The 17,724-nt window shown below is 36.6% G+C and overlaps 2 protein-coding genes across 2 annotated transcripts; one reads left to right on the top strand and one right to left on the bottom strand.

The window, feature by feature from the left end:
- Positions 1-2,334: 2,334 nt before the first annotated feature.
- LOC113323921 lies at positions 2,335-3,036 on the bottom strand. Its single transcript, XM_026572271.1, has one exon. It carries the CDS (start codon positions 3,034-3,036, stop codon positions 2,335-2,337), a length of 702 nt encoding a protein of 233 aa, XP_026428056.1.
- A 5,541-nt stretch (positions 3,037-8,577) lies between these two features.
- Positions 8,578-9,132, top strand: LOC113323920 (N-terminal acetyltransferase A complex catalytic subunit NAA10-like). Its single transcript, XM_026572270.1, has one exon. It carries the CDS (start codon positions 8,578-8,580, stop codon positions 9,130-9,132), a length of 555 nt encoding a protein of 184 aa, XP_026428055.1.
- Positions 9,133-17,724: the final 8,592 nt, after the last annotated feature.

Here is a 17,724-nt window from a genome sequence, read left to right as displayed (position 1 = left end):
ATAAATCCAGGAGGCTGAGTCATAAACACATCTTCAGAGAGGTCACCATGAAGAAAGGCATTACTGATATTAATCTGAGATATGAACCAGTTAAAATGAACAGCTAGATCCAAAACAAATCTGATAGTAGTAGGTTTCACAACAAGACTGAAAGTCTCTGTGTAATCAAGTCCCTCTTGTTGATGAAATCCCTTTGCAACAAGTCCAGATTTAAATTTAGAAATTATACCATCTGGATTTTGTTTTATTTTGTAAACCCATTTGCATCCAATTAAGTTCTGAGAAGGATGAGGAGGGACAAGAGAAAAGGTACCTGCTTCTTAGAGAGCTGTGTGTTTTTCAGGGATTTTCTTAGCTTGAGAGAAGCAAGTAGGAGAAGTAGGAGAGATATTGTCAGCCATTGTAGCAGAAATAGCATGCCTGGTGGAGTAAAGTTTTGGCTTAAACACTCCATTTTTACCTCTTGTAATCATTTGATGAGTATTAGTGGAAGAAGTAGTTGATGGAGACTACAGAGGAGGATTCACAATTGAAGTAGGTACAATGATAGTAGGTTGTTCAATCTGAGCAGAAGCAGGAATGGAGTCCAAATCACCAGAAACATGAGTTGTGCAATCTTTTATAGGAGAAGTATCTGAAGAAGAACAAGACATAGAGGATGGAACAACATCTGCCTTCAGTGGGAAAATAGTCTCTTTAAAAATAACATGCCTGGATACATAAACTCTACCTGAAGTAGTATCTAAACATTTGTAACCTTTGTGTTGTTGACTGTAGACAATAAAGATACAAGCTTTGCTTCTTGGATCCAGTTTTGAAGTTGTATAAGGGTTAAGCCAAGGATAACATAATCAGCCAAATGTCTTCAGAAAGGTATAGTCTGGTTGATGTTTAAAAATAAGTTCATATGGTGTCTTGTTGAAAATTACCCTAGTAGGAATTCTATTGAAAGTAAAATTAGCAGTATGAAATTCTTCTACCCAGTATGAGTCTGATAATCCAGATTGAAGTAAGAATGTTCTGCTAACATCTACTAAATATCTATGTTTAGACTCTGCAACACCATTCTGTTATAGTGTGTGTGGAAAAGATAATTCATGAACAATTCCATTGTTACTGAGAAAGGATGATAAATATTTATGTAAGAATTCTCCACCTCCATCTGTTCTTATAGTACCAATATGAGCATGAAGAATATTCTCAACTTGAACTTTGAAAAGAAGAAAAACTTGTTTAAAATCAGACTTTTCATATAATGGTAAAATACAACAATATTTTGAGAAGTCATCTATTAGGTTGACATAATATGTATATCCTGAATTAGATTTTACAAGACTAAAACCCCACAAATCTAAATGTAACAGCTCCAGAGGATGTGTTCTAGAGTGATGAGATTCTGTAAAGGGCAACTTATGACTTCTAACAGTACTACATTCATGACAAAACAATGGAGATTTCATTACATGTGGAAGATCTAAACTCCTACAAACATGCTGCATAGTTTGAAAGGAAGGGTGTCCAAGTCTTCTGTGCCAGATATCAAGAGAATTTGTAGATGTCACACCAGCAAGAGCTTTACTAGAAGACTAATGTAGAAAATGTAGAGGATAAATACCATTAAGATGAGGGCCTTGTAAAAGTGTCTTCCCAGTTGATAAGTCCTTCACAGTGAAACCACGAGTGTCAAAAGTGATGGAGCAGTTATTATCAGAAGTAAACTTGTGAACTGATAGCAAGTTTTGAGAAGCTTGTGGTACTAAAAAAACATTTGATAGTTTAAATATATGATCAGGAGAAGACTTTAAAGAAAATCCAGTGCTAGTAATTTTCATACCTTCACCATTGCCTGTGTGAATTTGTTCATTTCCATCATAAGCATAAGCAAATTGTAATTCAGAACCATCAGAAGTAATATGGTTATATGCTCTAGTGTCTGCATACCAAGGATTTTCACCAAGAATATTTGCTGTGGCTAACATTGCACTCATATTTTGTGGAGTATTGACATTCTGATAAACAAAGTTAAGTCTATGTCTATAAGCCAAAGCAGTGTGACCACCTTTGTTACAAATTTGACAGATAACACTATCCATACCAGTAGATACATTAGGTAAGAAAGTATTTGGAGGTGGTGTGGGATTTGGTGGTGGTGGTGGTGGTTGTGAGTGAAAATTGGGAGAAGTGAAATGAGAGGTTCTTGGTGGTAAATGAAAATTACTTCTATAAGAAGGATTATAAGCATTATTTCTACCACGACTCCTGCTTGTAAGAAAATGAATAAGAAGGAAAACCCGAAGAGATTGAAGCTGACCTTTGCGGAGCAAGAAATGCTTGTTAAGACTGAAAAGAAGCAAAATCTTTGTTATTGGCTTCAGATAGGAGATTCTTGGATCTTTCATTAACCACAATTTCTTCTCTAAGCAAAAGGTTATGTAGTTCATCAAAGGTAACTGGAGAATTACAAATTCTAATAGAAGTGCCGAAAGCATTGTAATCATTGCCAATACAATGTAAAATAAGAACAACTAATTCATCATCTGACACTGTAGAACCAGCAGCAGAAAGTTGATCTGATAAATTTTTAATTTCACCTAAGTACTCAGTAATTGTGTCGGAACCAAGCTTTAATGACTGCAATTTGGTACGTAACTGAATTGAATGAGTAGTTGAAGTTCTTGCAAACCTTGAGTCGATATTAAGACAGAGTTCTCTTGAAAAATTAGCACCAACAACATAAGGGATGACAACATCAGAAATTGTAGATTGAATCCATCGAATGAGAGTATTGTCATCATCAGTCCGGTCTGTATAATGTTGATTAACAAGTCCTGCATCCAGATCTGCTTGATTAAGAAATTTTGGTGGACATCGAATGTATCCATCTATGAGACCAAGAACCCAGTATCGTTTCAACAATGGTAGTGACAAGCTCTTCCAGGTAATGAAATTGTCCTCTTTTAGTTTCAGATGAATGATTGAAGTAACATGATTTAGTGGAATTTGTGAGATTTGAGATACGTAAGCATTCAACGCCATTGATGAAGAAAGAATTGAAAGATCTAAAGTAAGCAGCAATATTTGGTAAAGAAGAAAGAAAAAGAACAGAGAAATCAAGCGGAAGTGAGGATCTCTGGAACTCTTGATACCATAGTTGTATTATTTGATAGATTGACAATCAATTCTTCAAGAACCATACATTAATGGAGAATGCAATTTCTTTGGTGATAGTCTTTTTGTTACGGAGACAAGCGACTAAAAGAGATATTAATACAACAGACAAACTAAGACCAATCACGACACAGATCTAGAAGGTCCAATGAACAATTGACATGTAAAGAGAATGACAGCTAGCAAGACGTGAGTGGTACACTCTGTAAAGAGACTGACATGCTGTAATGAGAAGTGTAAAGAGAGTGTAACTAAGAAACAATAGTTCTATTAATGAGGAAACAACTTCAACCAAAATAAGCGGGACGCCGGGTTATTCCATTGAGACGACAACCATGGTGGGTCAGACAAGAAAGTTTCAAGAGAATAATTACAACTAATCTTGGTTGATCAATTCGTGTAAAAATTTATTTCATATCTTGGATTTGTGTTAAGAAACTCAAATACTCGATTTGCATGCGTTTGTGTGCTTTTGTAAACAAGAAAAACCGATTATTGCATGCATTGAATGCCATGAACTACCCAGATTCGGTAGATAATTTCTCGAATAAACTTACGAATATAACACACTCAGTCCCAAATATGTATATTCGGTAGTTCCAAGATAGTAGTTTACTGCCGATATGAGAAAAAACCCCAAACTGGTTTTCCAAAAAAATCTACATTCGGTAGTTATGTAGAGTTATTTACCCCCGAATGGCCCCAAAAACGAATTCCTCAAAAAATTGTGGGTTTTACGTTGCTACGGAACAAATGGGTTACTTTAGAGAGGCGGGTATCGAAGATGTCACCCAATGCCAATATTTAAGAAATAAGATGGCGGTACAACTAGTGAAGGACAAGTTTTTTTATATGGAGATGATGAGGCGAGGAGATAGATTCGAAAAAGAACAAGAGTTCAAAGACTTAGTTGTGCGTGTGAAGTTCCTAAAGGGATTGAAGACAATCGGATCCAAGTATTGGATGACAATGCCTAAATTTGGATATCTCCTAGCAGACGTTTTGAATTGCGTGGTACATTTCTTTGTTCCTCCTATGTATGGACTTAGCATGACGTTTGCACCCACAAGAACAGCTTGCGACGAGTCGGTTAAAGATAGAAGAATCGTAATGGCATTTGTGAATGAAATGCATTTTATCGGTTTAAGAGTAAATAAAGATTGTCCGTTACCTCCGTTGAGTAAGTGGCACGATTACTTCCCGATGAACCATTGCAAGGATTGGGTGAAACAATATGAGTCCAACATGGTTGATTGGGATCGCGTTATGGACAACAACTTTCCCGCTGATTTACTCGAATTGATCCCCTCGGATGATGACGATGTTTGATCGTTTTTTTTTCGAACATGTAATTTGTACAAGTTTTTTGGAAACTTTTTTGTGAAGATATATGATTTAATCGGTCGCAAAAAATACAATGTTGTCTCCCGAATATAGGAATCGGGCTCTTTAATTTTTCCTAACTATCCAATTATATGCATTTTGAACTCAGAACCCAGGAGAAATGGGAACACTCCTATATTCGGTAGTACATACACATATCTTACTTCCGAATGACGTGCCTTCGAAAGTATATTACTTCGTTTCGAACTTGTAATATTCGGAGGATAATTTTTTTTGTAAAGTCCCGAATGTACGATGGCCCAAAAATCAGAATTTGGGAAAAAATGATATTTTTCAAATTTTGAACTTGCAATAATCGGAAGTCAACTTAGTTACCCAAACTTCCGAATATGGGTTGTCTAACCTTCTATATTGGCCCTTGGAACCACCTAGAGCCATGGCATGGTTTGTTTTGAACTTGTAATATTCGGAGGACAATTTTTTTTTGTAAAGTCCCGAATGTACGATGGCCCAAAAATCAGAATTTGGAAAAAACTGATACTTTTCAAATTTTGAACTTGCAATAATCGGAAGTCAACTCAGTTGCCCAAACTTCCGAATATGGGTTGTCTAACCTTCTATATTGGCCCTTGGAACCACCTAGAGCCATGACATGGTTTGTTTTGAACTTGTAATATTCGGGGGATAATTTTTTTTTGTAAAGTCTCGAATGTACGATGGCCCAAAAATCAGAATTTGGGAAAAACTGATACTTTTCAAATTTTGAACTTGCAATAATCGGAAGTCAACTCAGTTACCCAAACTTCCGAATATGGGTTGTCTAACCTTCTATATTGTCCCTTGGAACCACCTAGAGCCATGTCATGGTTTGTTTTGAACTTTTAATATTCGGAAGATAATTTTTTTTTTTGTAAAGTCCCGAATGTACGATGGCCCAAAAATCAGAATTTGGGAAAAACTGATACTTTTCAAATTTTGAACTTGCAATAATCGGAAGTCAACTTAGTTACCAAAACTTCCGAATATGGGTTGTCTAACCTTCTATATTGGCCCTTGTAAAGTCCCGAATGTACAATACAAATCATTGTCATTTATCTTCTCTTCTTTACTTTACGACCGTGACTACCTCCCAGTCCTGCACGACCACGGGTTTGAGCACCTTCAGTTGGAGCAGCTTCAGTTGGAGCACCTTCAGCGCTCGATGAAGCTCGAGTTCTTTTACCCGTCTTTGATATTGCCACCTTGGGCGGATTCCTCTTCGTGACTTTCTCCCCAAACTGGGCATCATAATCTTCGTTATCCATATTATCAACTAGGTCTCTAGCCTCTTTGATCCATATTATCAAGAATGCTAGGCATGTCGTGCCCCAAGAATAGTCACCGACTTCATGGAGAGGATCCAAAAGTTGTATAAGGTTGGCGTCGATCCGGTTGCCAGAAGTATTGGGGAATATGAAACATCCCAATACACAAAGGAGATATGCGGTGGCAGCATGGTTCACTTGCTCATCAGTTAACGTTCCATTCTTTTCCTTCTCCAAGGTGCCTCGGAACATATTCATCAAAGCTGTAATGTTGATCTGTCTTGTTCTGTAACTTGCATGCCTCCTAAAATCTGCTGTTGTTATCTCTTCATCCAACCTAAGCACTTTTTAGTTAGAGCATAAAGTTGTGCCCAACTTAACTGCTTTTTGTAGTTAAACTTCACAGCTGTGCCTTGGTCGGGAAGGTTAAGAATATGCACAACATCATCCGGGGTAATTGTCATCTCCCCAAACGGCATATGGAAAGTATCGGTCTCAGGATACATTCTCTCCACGAACGCCGATATGTCCACACGATCATGTTCCAACAATGAATTCTCGGCGGCATTCGCTAACCCCGAGTTGGCAACAATTGACTTGAACCTTTCACATTCACCGGATAAAGGCCACGCAAGCATTTTTGTTGGTGCGGCGGTAGGTTTGAGTAGACGGATCGCATCTTGTTGATCCTATTAAAGTACATAAAAAAATCCTTAATACAAATATTACGATATAACACATATACAATACATTAATAAAAATAGTAATTTTATTACCTCGGTTTCGTATATTTCTCTGGCACATGAGTCTTTGTATCCAAATAGCAATTTTCCTCCATCCGCCGGTAGCCCAAAGATTGTTCCTACTGGAATACCCTTCTTCTTCAAGTGCTGAGGGACAAGATGTGATACTTTCTTAGCAATATCCTTCTTTACACCATCTTTTCCTTTTTTGGCTTTTTGGGTACCACTTGGTTGTCCTTCTTCTTATACTCTTGGCACTGGATCAACTGGTTCAATTTCATGTGGGGTGTAACTTGTGGAGCATTTGGTTCTGCACTTTGTTGAGCGGTTTTTTCAACACTTGGTTGCACCCCTTGTTCATTGCCTTGTTGTTCTACACTTTGTTCAGCACTTGGTTGCACTCCTTGTTGACTGCTTTGTTCTTGTAAGCTTTGTTGAGCACTTGAATTATCTTTGGCACTCCTTTCCCTCCTAGCACTAGCTGTCACTTTCTTCCTCCTTTCTCGACTTTGTCTAAACAACAAAGAAAGGAACAATATTTACAAACTATACAATCGGAAGACAAAGTATGGAAATATAACCCGAATGTACAGGACGTAAGAAGACACATACTGTTCCCGAATAAAAAACAATCGAAAGCTAACTAAACATATTTACAACCTAATATGCATCAGTTGGAGTTCAGAAGCTCTAAATTTTTCATCCTACACAATAGGAAGATAAAGTACACAATTATAACCCGAATGAACAAATTCGGAAGTAAGAAGACACATATTTTTCCCGAATGAAAAACAATTGGAATATAACTAAACATGTTTACAACCGAATATTCATCAACTGGAGTTCAGAAAATCTAAAATTTTATCCTACACAATCGGAGGTATAAAACATTATATTGTCTTCCGAATAAATACTGGCCCCAAAATGGGATTTTTCCTATATCAGAAATTTTGAGATTTTTTCAATATATATATATATATATTCGGTAGTGAGTGTACTTCCGAATACTGTGTGTCTACTTAAATATATTCGGGAGCCAAAAAATTCATTAAACTACCGATTATTACCAGTTTGTATCCAGGAAGATATGGCCAACAATATTCAGCCGATAACCATCAAATATTTCTCCCGAATACTGTCGATGTTCTTGAGAAATGAAGAACATGACTATATTCGGAAGTAAATAAGCATGAATATCGCCCGAATCTGGATAAATAACCGAAAACCCAAGAATTTTTTTTTCTCGATTCGTCGAATTAAAGCGAAATAAACCCAAAAAATGATAGATTCTTACCTAATTTGGGCCATTTGAAGTTGACGAAGTGTTTGACTATCGGAATCGCAACCACCGACTACATCGACGGGTACTTCTTCTTCGCGTTCTTCTTCATTTGCAGCAACAATTTCTTTATTTCTTGCTAAACTCCCAATCTTTGGATCGATACCCCGAGCAACGTTTTTGGTTCTAGGTCTATTGTTTTCATTTCCCTTATCCATTGTTTTATAAAAGAATTGACGATGTTTTGATTTTACGATTCGCGACGATGTTTCGGTTGAACACAAGAACGATGGAAAGTTTTTTTTTCTTCCACAATCGGAAGATAATATGAAACTGGAAGAAGAAGAGTTGAAATGAGTAGAATTTTTTTGATTTGGTTTTTATACAGTTTACCAGAAGGGCATTTAAATAACTTCAATATCATATAAGGTACCCCTTAACTAGAATCTTTGGCTGGGTATAAATTGATGGGCCCTAAATCCTTTCGGGTGGCCCCTAAAAACGCGAGGTTATTTATTTTATTTTAAAATCTATTTTATTGCATTTTTGAGTTTAAAAGGTCGTGTATGGCCCGTTTTCCTTATGTAAGCGACGTGTAGCCCACACTATTAGGGTCGTTTTTGACATGGTCTTTTTCTTCAACGAGGCAACATAGTTGGTCTCATATTAATGTAGCTGTTCATCTGTTTTATTCTTCTTTCATCAATATTCTTAATCTCTTTTCTTTAATCCAATCAATATGGCTGATATCAGACAAGCAACAATGTTTGATATACCAGCAATTCAAGCTTTGGAATTCCAATGTTTCCCGGAGGAAGACCCTTGGGATTATTTTCTCTATGAAGAATATATATTTTTTTGGCCACGACTTGTTTATGTCGCAGAAGTCGCAGAAGACCATAATACCGGTTCCATTGTTGGATTTGTTGTTGCTCAGACGGAAGGACAAGGTATTGAAACTCAGGGTTATATTGCCAATTTAGGTGTTCTTCCTACTCATCGGAAACTAGGAATTGCAGAGAAACTCATGAATGCTGCTCACAACGCGTTGGTACAAGAATATGAGTGTGATTATGTTTCTCTTCACGTTCGTACAACTAATCAAGCTGCAATTAATCTTTATACTGAAAAATTAGGATATAATTATGAGAGTGTAATTAATTATTATGAGGATGGGGGAGATGCTTATGTTATGAGGAAACAACTTCAAGGAAAACAAGCAGATCATCTTGGGCACAGATTATTCATGGCGGTGGCCGGCCGGATTCGTCTGTTGTTACAGAACTGTTGTTGACTTGTTATAACGCGCATATATCCAAAATATCTAAGCTCCCCCTGACTTGTATATCTTGCATGTATAAATAAAGAATTGTTTCCGGCATCCTCCTTTTTCTTGAACAAAAACATCACTTGTACCTTCTCAAAGCCTGCGTAGCAAGGAAACCATCGACCAACCTTCAAACCCCCAAGTGCAGATGATCAATTGTCTGGGTTGGCTTCAAAGTACTCAAACACGATACTACCGTTCAAATAAATGTTAAAAATAAAAATGTTAGGAAAGCTCCATACAGACTCTAACCGTTTCTGTAGAAGATGACAAGAAAGGAAAAACAAAAAAAACAAACACGAAAATCATTTCTCTGTAAAATGACAAGAGCCTTTCAGATGAAGCTGAGTTAAGTCGGTGGAGGCGGTCTCTCGGATAAGAATTGGCAGTTGCAAGATATCTTTTGCTGGATGACATCTCGAGGGAAAGAAAGTAGCTATTACTGGTGTTCCAGTAGTAAAGCATGAAGGAGGGTCCAGTTATATAGGCCCACCAGAGGAATCAATATAATACAAAACAAAACTTGAATAAGATAGGCTAAATAAAGAGCGGCCGAGATTTACCTAGGAGGGATAAATCTACGACCGTGGTTTTTTCAATTAACCATTATAAATATTTTATTAATTAGTGTCCTATTATTTGCTCATGATGAATGATTAATTAATTTTTCATGATAAACGTTCATTTAATGAATCTAATAAATACATATTTTTATTAATATATAATATGATTATAAACTATACATATATTGATCGGTAAAGAATTTGGTGCTGGCGAGTTTCGAACTCAGGAAACTGGTATCATCACCCAATGACTTTACCACTGTACTACAATGACCATGTCTATTAAAAATTATATTAATAATTCTTAATGGTCGTAGTGAAAGAAGCAGTGGGTGGTGGAAACAGTGGCGGGTATTTGTGAGTGGCGGAGGTGGTAACAATGCTGGTGGTGGAAAAAATAGTGGGCGTGGCTGGTTATACGTACGATGGTGGATGTTAGTGAATAGTAGTGGACAATAATAGTTTTGTGTCTTTACAAAACGGGAAACATTGTATTGTGATAGATGTAGTTCGTTGTTTTTAGCACAACTAGAACGGACAAAAAAAAATATTTTAAGGAGGATACTAAATCATATAAGACAGTACGATCATGACCGCTGGATCACCCAAATGGAATCCCAATTATTTATGGTACCCGACCGAATAAATCACGGTTTTTAGTATTAAAATAAAATTGATTACATTTTCAGATTACAAAATAAATTTGGACAAGTTAGGATAGATAAAGAATGATCAAATTTATACTTGCAGAACATAAATCTATCGCTATAAATGATCACGCTTAATTAAATTTTAACAAAAAATGTTCAATTGATATTTCATAATAAATGTTTCTTTAATTAATCAAATGAATATATTTTTGTTGATACATAAGAAATTTATTTGATATTAACCATATCAGTAAGCGTTAATGGTGGTTGTGATGGCGGGAAGTGGTGGGGATAATGGTGGTGGCTATTGGTGAGACTGGTGGAGTGTTGACGATAATGTGGTGGTGGAAAAAGTAGTGGTAGTAGGGTGAGAAAAGGGTCCTAAGATATGTAAATTAAGCACTAATGGTGGTTGTGTTGGTGGGCGGTGGTGGTGGATCAACGGTGGGGATAATGGTGATGGGTATTGGTGAGACTGGCTGAGTGACGACGATAATTTGGTGCTGGAAAAAGTAGTGGTAGTAGGGTGAGAAAAGGTGTCATAAGATAGGTAAATTATTTAGTCACCCTTGGTTAATTTTTCTTTGTTTTGTTTTAATTTGATTTTAGTTTTGAAATTATTTTAAAAAAAAATTAAAATAATTTTTAAAAGCCAGATTTTTCCAAAAAAGAAGATGTTGTGATTTTAAGATTTGACGGGTTGGGGGAAGGAAGAAAAATGAAACCTTTAAAAAAATTGACCAAACACAAGGCTATGCACGAATTAATTGTAATTGGTCTAGTTTCTCACATATCTCTTTATTCCTCTTTTTTGTCATGGTTTCTGGTTCTGTCATTATTTCTCCCCTATTTCATGAGATTATGCAAGGCTATGCGTGAATTAATTGTAATCGATTTAGTTTCTCATATCTCTATTTATTCCCTTTTGACATGATTTCTGTTTTTTTCATTTCTCCCGAACTTCGTTGCTTGAGAAATAGTTCATGATAATAGATAAAGACACAAGATAAGAAATGGATCAAGAGTTAAATATTATTATAAATTTTAGGAAAATGAATAAACACAAATCTGTGTAAATTGGGAACCCAACAATTTATATCAAAGAGAAAAATTAAATTCTAATGCTAACAGATTTTGCAAGATTAATCTAATTGATTTTAAAATAATTTTAGGTGTTTTTTGTTTTGTTATAAATTTGGTGAATGACCTTTGGTGATATTTTTTTGAAGTAGTGAACGAAGTAATGTTCTACTGCCCATAGGATTTGATCTAACTATTAACTATGTTTGTCCCAAAGGGTTGTATGACTTACATACACAATATTAAAAAATTCGAGGATAAGGACATGTTTATTAACCAACTCCTCAAAATATTTAGACCTGGATCGATCGGTTCGATTCTTCTCAGACAATTACGACATGTATGAATCGATGGATACGTTTGAAACACATATTCTTGCACGTGCCGTTAAGTCACGGGTTGAGACCTAGTCACTAATCTATAGTAGAGTGGCTTTTTCCGCCATCCACCGTCAGTTGTCCTTGGGACATATACTGTCGTTCATTTTTGATCTGCGGTATCGAACCTTTTGGTGGAAATGCGTCAAAGAGTTTCAGGTCTGGCAAAAAGTGTTAATACCAAAACGTGTGATGACCTAATGAAATCTTGGTGGTTCCGTTTTTGTAGTTTCAATACGTGGAGAGTTGTCGCTTAAAATTTTTTCAAATTTATGTCAGGCGCACAAATCTTTAGCGGTTAGATACGAATTGTATTCCACTAACTGTGGAAACTGTAGTTAGTCAGTTTCATGGCAAAAAAAAAAAAACTCAACTCTCTACATATTTTCCTTCTCAATAATTCTTTCGCCTTCTTCATTGTTGAATGGACGTAGTAGAGGGTTTGTGGCTTCTTTGTCTCTTTACCTTAAGTTTTACCACAAATCGTCTCGCAAAATCCATAGCCCATATAGAGAGGTAGAAGGAGAGGGTTTGTGGCATCATCTTGGACGTCATTAGCCGAGACTGAGGTTGGTTTATTGATGTGAATTTTGCAGGTGAGACTGGAAAGAGTGAAAGTGGGGAATCCACCAATACCATAACTGTAGGATCGAGCAAGAGAGAGGAGAACACACGCGGAAGCAATAAAAAGACTACATTGATAATCAGTTTGATGTACAATTCTTATGGCACAATAGCCTACTTATAGTCTCACAAACTTGACGATCACTCAAAGTATTTTCCTAATAAAAACAAACTCTAAATAAATCACACTTCTAAAAACGCAAAGAAACTAGGGATGACCATTTGCCCCACCCAAACCCATCCTCGTGGGTACCCGTCCCGTTTGGATAGGATTTTACCCGCACAAATGGGGATGGGTCGGGTATGCGTAATACCCGAAATATAAGCTACGGAGATGGGTCGGGGATGGGATTCAAGATCCCCCCATACCCACCCCGTTTCTTCTATATTATAAGGGTTTCGACTTTTATGTAAGAATTTGTATCGAATTTTATACTTCTACCACTTAGTCGAGCTTTCTTACATTTACTATATTCTTGATCGTTCTTGTATATTCATCACTTTCGTTTCTTTGTTTTGATCAGACACATTCTTTGATCGTTCTTGTATCGAAAGGACAAAGTAGAAAAACTAAGAAGTCATTTAAAGATTCTTTTGTTCACCTTAAGATGAATTTCTGAATTTAGAATTTTAGAATGCATTATTCTTATGTTATTATTTTTGTTTGCTTCATATTTAAGTTTTGATTATAAATAAATTTATGTATTAACTCTGTGTTACGGGTAACCCATGGAAAACCGCCCTAAACGGGTATTCCCCATACCCGCCCTGCCCCAATTCATGTGGGTAACGGGGAGGGTATGGGTATTTTTTTACGAACGGGGCAGTGACTGGGATTGGCATACCTGCCCCATACTCTCCCCATGATCATCCATAAAAGAAACTCTAAACATAGTAAAACTCTAAATACAACAACCGACAGAACTTGCTTCTCAAGTTAGCTCCAACTTCCAAATATCGCACAGTGTGTCAACACCGTATGTTGATCCAACTTGACTGCGTCAACTGCAGCAGTTGATCTACTTGGACTGGATCAAAATAGGATGTTGATCCACAAACCAAATCCATATCTTGGTTTAACTTCCAACATCCTCCCTTAAACCAAGATATCATTCAACGAGAATTCCGTAACCCTCTTCTTCCATTGATAAACTTTTGTACTTCCTTGTCTTTTATCATTTTCTATTCCTCTTCTCCCATTGATAAAGTTAACACGTTGTTGTCTTTTCTCATACCAGAATTTCGTCATCATTATCAAACTCAATTCATAAACCAATCTTCTTCACAGCAATCATCAAACACTCACTTCACATTCTTCTTCATCGCAGCGGAACACAAACCTTAACAAGCTAGAAACACCTCATTGTGCTATATACAACTTGCTAACCAAACATAAAACCAAATTCTTTAACTCAAAACTATCCAAATCCACACTGGGATTGCTTCACTCAATTTTTAGTCAAATCCCCACACTGGAATTTCTTCACTTCTCAAGATCACACCCTTGTGATGTCTCTTCTCTTCAATCTCTCATCACCACCTGGTGATTACTTCTCTTTCTTCACATCCTTGTTGTTGTTTCTTCTTCTTTTCTTCTTTCTTTCTTTGTTCCAGTCGCGCTATTGTTACGAAACCTTCACACTTTTTTTTTTTAAGATTCTCTCATAATCTTGTTTTCGTCACGCCTGCCACAAGCACACTTCTTTACAAAGTATGCCACACTTTGTAGGATCTCCAAGTTTCTCTCACAAACTCTTTAACCACCATGTTTGAACTTAATATGATACCATCCTCCCTTAAGCTCAAACATAACCATCCAATCATTCCTTATCATTCCAAGTCTCTGAATTCAATCAACTTAATCAAACTGTACCAATCCTGACTGCAATACCATCTTTGACCTCCATCAAACTGTACCAGTCCTCCTGACTGCAATACCATCTTTGATCCTCTATCAAACTGTACCATTCCTCGGACTGCAATACCAACTTTGATTTTATTGCGGCTATTTTGAATCCATGACTTAACCCTTCGAATCAACCTCTCACCCAAAGCTTCTTCACCTTATAAAATCAACCAATGCTCTGCCACAGAAAACCACTACCTCAACAATCATCAAATCTGCTTTCTGCAACGCCTTTGCCAAAAAAATATCACACTTCTTCACTGTTATAAAACCTTTTGTCACGCCTACTGTTACACTTTCTTCTGTCATGCTTTACTGTAACAAACTTCTGTAACAGTTTTTCTCTAACTGTTTGTTCTTTGTAACACATCACCTACTGTTACTAACTTCCAATAACACTTCTTTTTTTGTTTTACACGAACCTTGTGACCATTTACGGCAGTAATGGTATGTCCCTGGTCTTGACCACAGACTCCTTCTCTGTTTTAAACTCGAGCAGCTACGAACTCAGTTCGTGTTTCTTCCATTATTGATCTTCTATTTCTTCCATTATTGATCTTCATGATCATCGCAGACTCGAACTCCTATTCTCTGTCACTTCCGTCAACGTAATCACGATTATCAAAGAAACACCACCCTTCCAGTCTTCATCATCGAACCTTCTATGCAACATCAATGGCAGCAGATTCCACGACTTTTTTTATGGTATTCAACTTTGCATGATAACCCGAACAGACTCGAGCATCAACATCTTTTATCATTGATTACCACAGCATTCTGTTTTGTAAAATTGAGCTCACGACTATCTTTCGCAGACAAGCCATAGCAGCAATCTTCGTTAATCTTGTCTTCTTTCTAACTGATATCAAATTCACAAATTCCAGGATCTCCATCTCTCCTTAAACACTCGTGAATATTAGCTTTTTTTTTCGACCATTCATCTTCGAACTCGGGTTATAACCCTAGGAAACAAAATATTGTAACCATAGCATGCACGACATTAGTTTATCCCTGAAAACTGTAAAAACTTTCTCGTCTGCTTCACGGAAAAAACAGCAGCAAAACTCCCTTTCATTTTCTGTGTTGATTTCGAATCAACAGATTCGATCTTTGTTGACAGTTACCAACACCGTTACTGCAATCTTCTCTATTTTGCTTCGCAACAGATGACATCATCGTTTTTTTTTAGAACCCTAACTTTCGACCTTGGATCCTTTTTTTTTACTTCAAGACTCAGACGAATAAATCCTTCACGAACATTAAGAACTCCAACGCAGCACCTTCAAACTTCTCACAATTTTTCTTTAAACGACTTTCTCTGACTCTCTCCCTCTCCTCTCTCTTCCTCTCACTCTGATACCAAACGTAGGATCTAGCAAGAGAGAGAAGAGCACACGTGGAAGCAATAAAAAGACTACATTGATAATCAGTTTGGTGTGCAATTCTTATGGCTCAATAGCCTACTTATAGTCTCACAAACTTGACGATCACTCAAAGTACTTTCCTAATAAAAACAAATTCTAAATACAGCATACTTCTAGAAACACAAAGGAATTCTAAACATAGTAAAAATCTAAATACAGCAACCAACACAACTTGCTTCTCAAGTTAGCTCCAACTTCCAAATATCGCAGAGTGTGTCAACATCGTATGTTGATCCAACTTGACTGCGTCAACTACAACAGTTGATCCACGAACCAAATCCATACCTTGGTTTAACTTCCAACAATAACGGAATAGAAGAAAAAGATATGATGATTAAGTTTCATCGTAATAATGAACAGTATGTTCGGGTAATCATCAATCCCTTTTTATGCTGATTAAGTTGAAAATTAAGAAAGAAATATGGCGATCTTGGTGTTCTTAATTAGCTGGTTGAGATCTTAATCTCAAATGCGAGGTTTTTCTTCCTTCAAAGTAAATTAATTGTTTAACGCACAACTCGGTAACTTCCTGTTCTTTTATTTTGATGTTGTTCTTGTTTTTCTTCTTCTTTTTTCAATCAATACTAATTTGATCTTCTTTGTGCAGTCTACCAAGTGCAATAGATTTATTGGTGTCCTTCTTCGGATCATTCTCTTAAAACACCAATGGCAAGCTACCAAGTGCAAAACATTTATTGGTGTCCCTCTTCGGATCATTCTCTTAAAACGCCAATGGCGGCAATTGTTTAGTTGTAATCCATCAAAGAAAATTGGAAGGAGCCAATGGCGGCAATTGTTTAGTTGTAATCCATCAAAGAAAATTGGAAGGAGGAAATAGTATCAATTATAAAGAAAGCAACAAGACTAAGTGGTTTTCTATTTGCTTTGTTTTTAGTGGTGTATTTGCCTGCTCTGGCTTTCCATACACCTAACAAAGTTTGTCTTCCGTTGGACTTATCAGTCAGGCCCATCCTTCCGTCCCGAGTGCTATTATATTGTGTTAGGAAATAGCCTAAAAGTAACAAATGAAAACAAATTATATGTTAAAACTATAGTTTACTCCAGAAGCAAGTTTTTGTTTTCTTCTGTTGATGCAACGCCAAAATCAAGTTTAATTCCTACTGACGTTCATTGGATGCTTGCTAAGATTGAAAAATGGTTGGATGGTGTCTGAGATACAATAATGTCTTTGCGCGCCTTCGGGTTTGCTGCACGACTCTCATAGCAGCGTCCCCATCTTTGAAATAACTCCTTGGTTGCACTATTCTTATAGCAGCGTCCTCATCTTTAGAATAACATCTTGGTTTGCTGCACCATTCCTATAGAAGTGTCACCATCATTCATCACATTCCTCCCATTACGTGATTTCTAGAAAGTCATACGCGCCGAAGGCGCACGAAAGGTTTATCCAGGCCGAAGGCCTGGGTGATACCCTAGTACCAACTTATAGAAGAGCCGTGTCTAGTCCCTAAGCTGGACCGAACTTGGGAATGATCCATGTTTGGGCGCGCCTTTCGTTCAGTCCAGAAACAATATTTTTCACTAGCTAACCAAAGAACGGTTTTTTTTGGACATTACCCCATTTTGGTGGGGGGACTACTATTTATTTTTGGATGGATATTTGGAAGTAAAGTGAAACATCCCTTATTCATATATTTATTTTAATATCAAAATTATCCTTTCTAATTAAGTTAATGTAGTTAGTTAATTAATGATTAGTGAGATGAAATTAATAAGTTGATTTTTTTCAAAAGAAGAATTATTGAGAGGGAGAAGAAGAAGATGAAGATGATAATGAAGATGAGAGTTTTAGAAGAAAAAAAAAGTTAGATCTTTTTCTTTAAGAGCCACAGTAAGAGTATGATGATGTTTTGGGTATTTATGGATACTTCAAATTTAGTTAATGGTGTTTGAATTGGCCAAAACAGTCCTAAA

Source organism: Papaver somniferum, chromosome 11, assembly GCF_003573695.1.
Source record: "Papaver somniferum cultivar HN1 chromosome 11, ASM357369v1, whole genome shotgun sequence".
Classification (NCBI taxonomy): Eukaryota; Viridiplantae; Streptophyta; class Magnoliopsida; order Ranunculales; family Papaveraceae; genus Papaver; species Papaver somniferum.
The sequence above is the reverse complement of the archived record's forward strand: the minus strand, read 5'-3'. Positions and strand labels throughout refer to the sequence as shown.

Bases quoted from the DNA above. Each gene is read 5' to 3' on its own strand.
- LOC113323921 (XM_026572271.1), bottom strand. From the start codon at position 3,036: ATGGCGTTGAATGCTTACGTATCTCAAATCTCACAAATTCCACTAAAT.
- LOC113323920 (XM_026572270.1), top strand. From the start codon at position 8,578: ATGGCTGATATCAGACAAGCAACAATGTTTGATATACCAGCAATTCAA.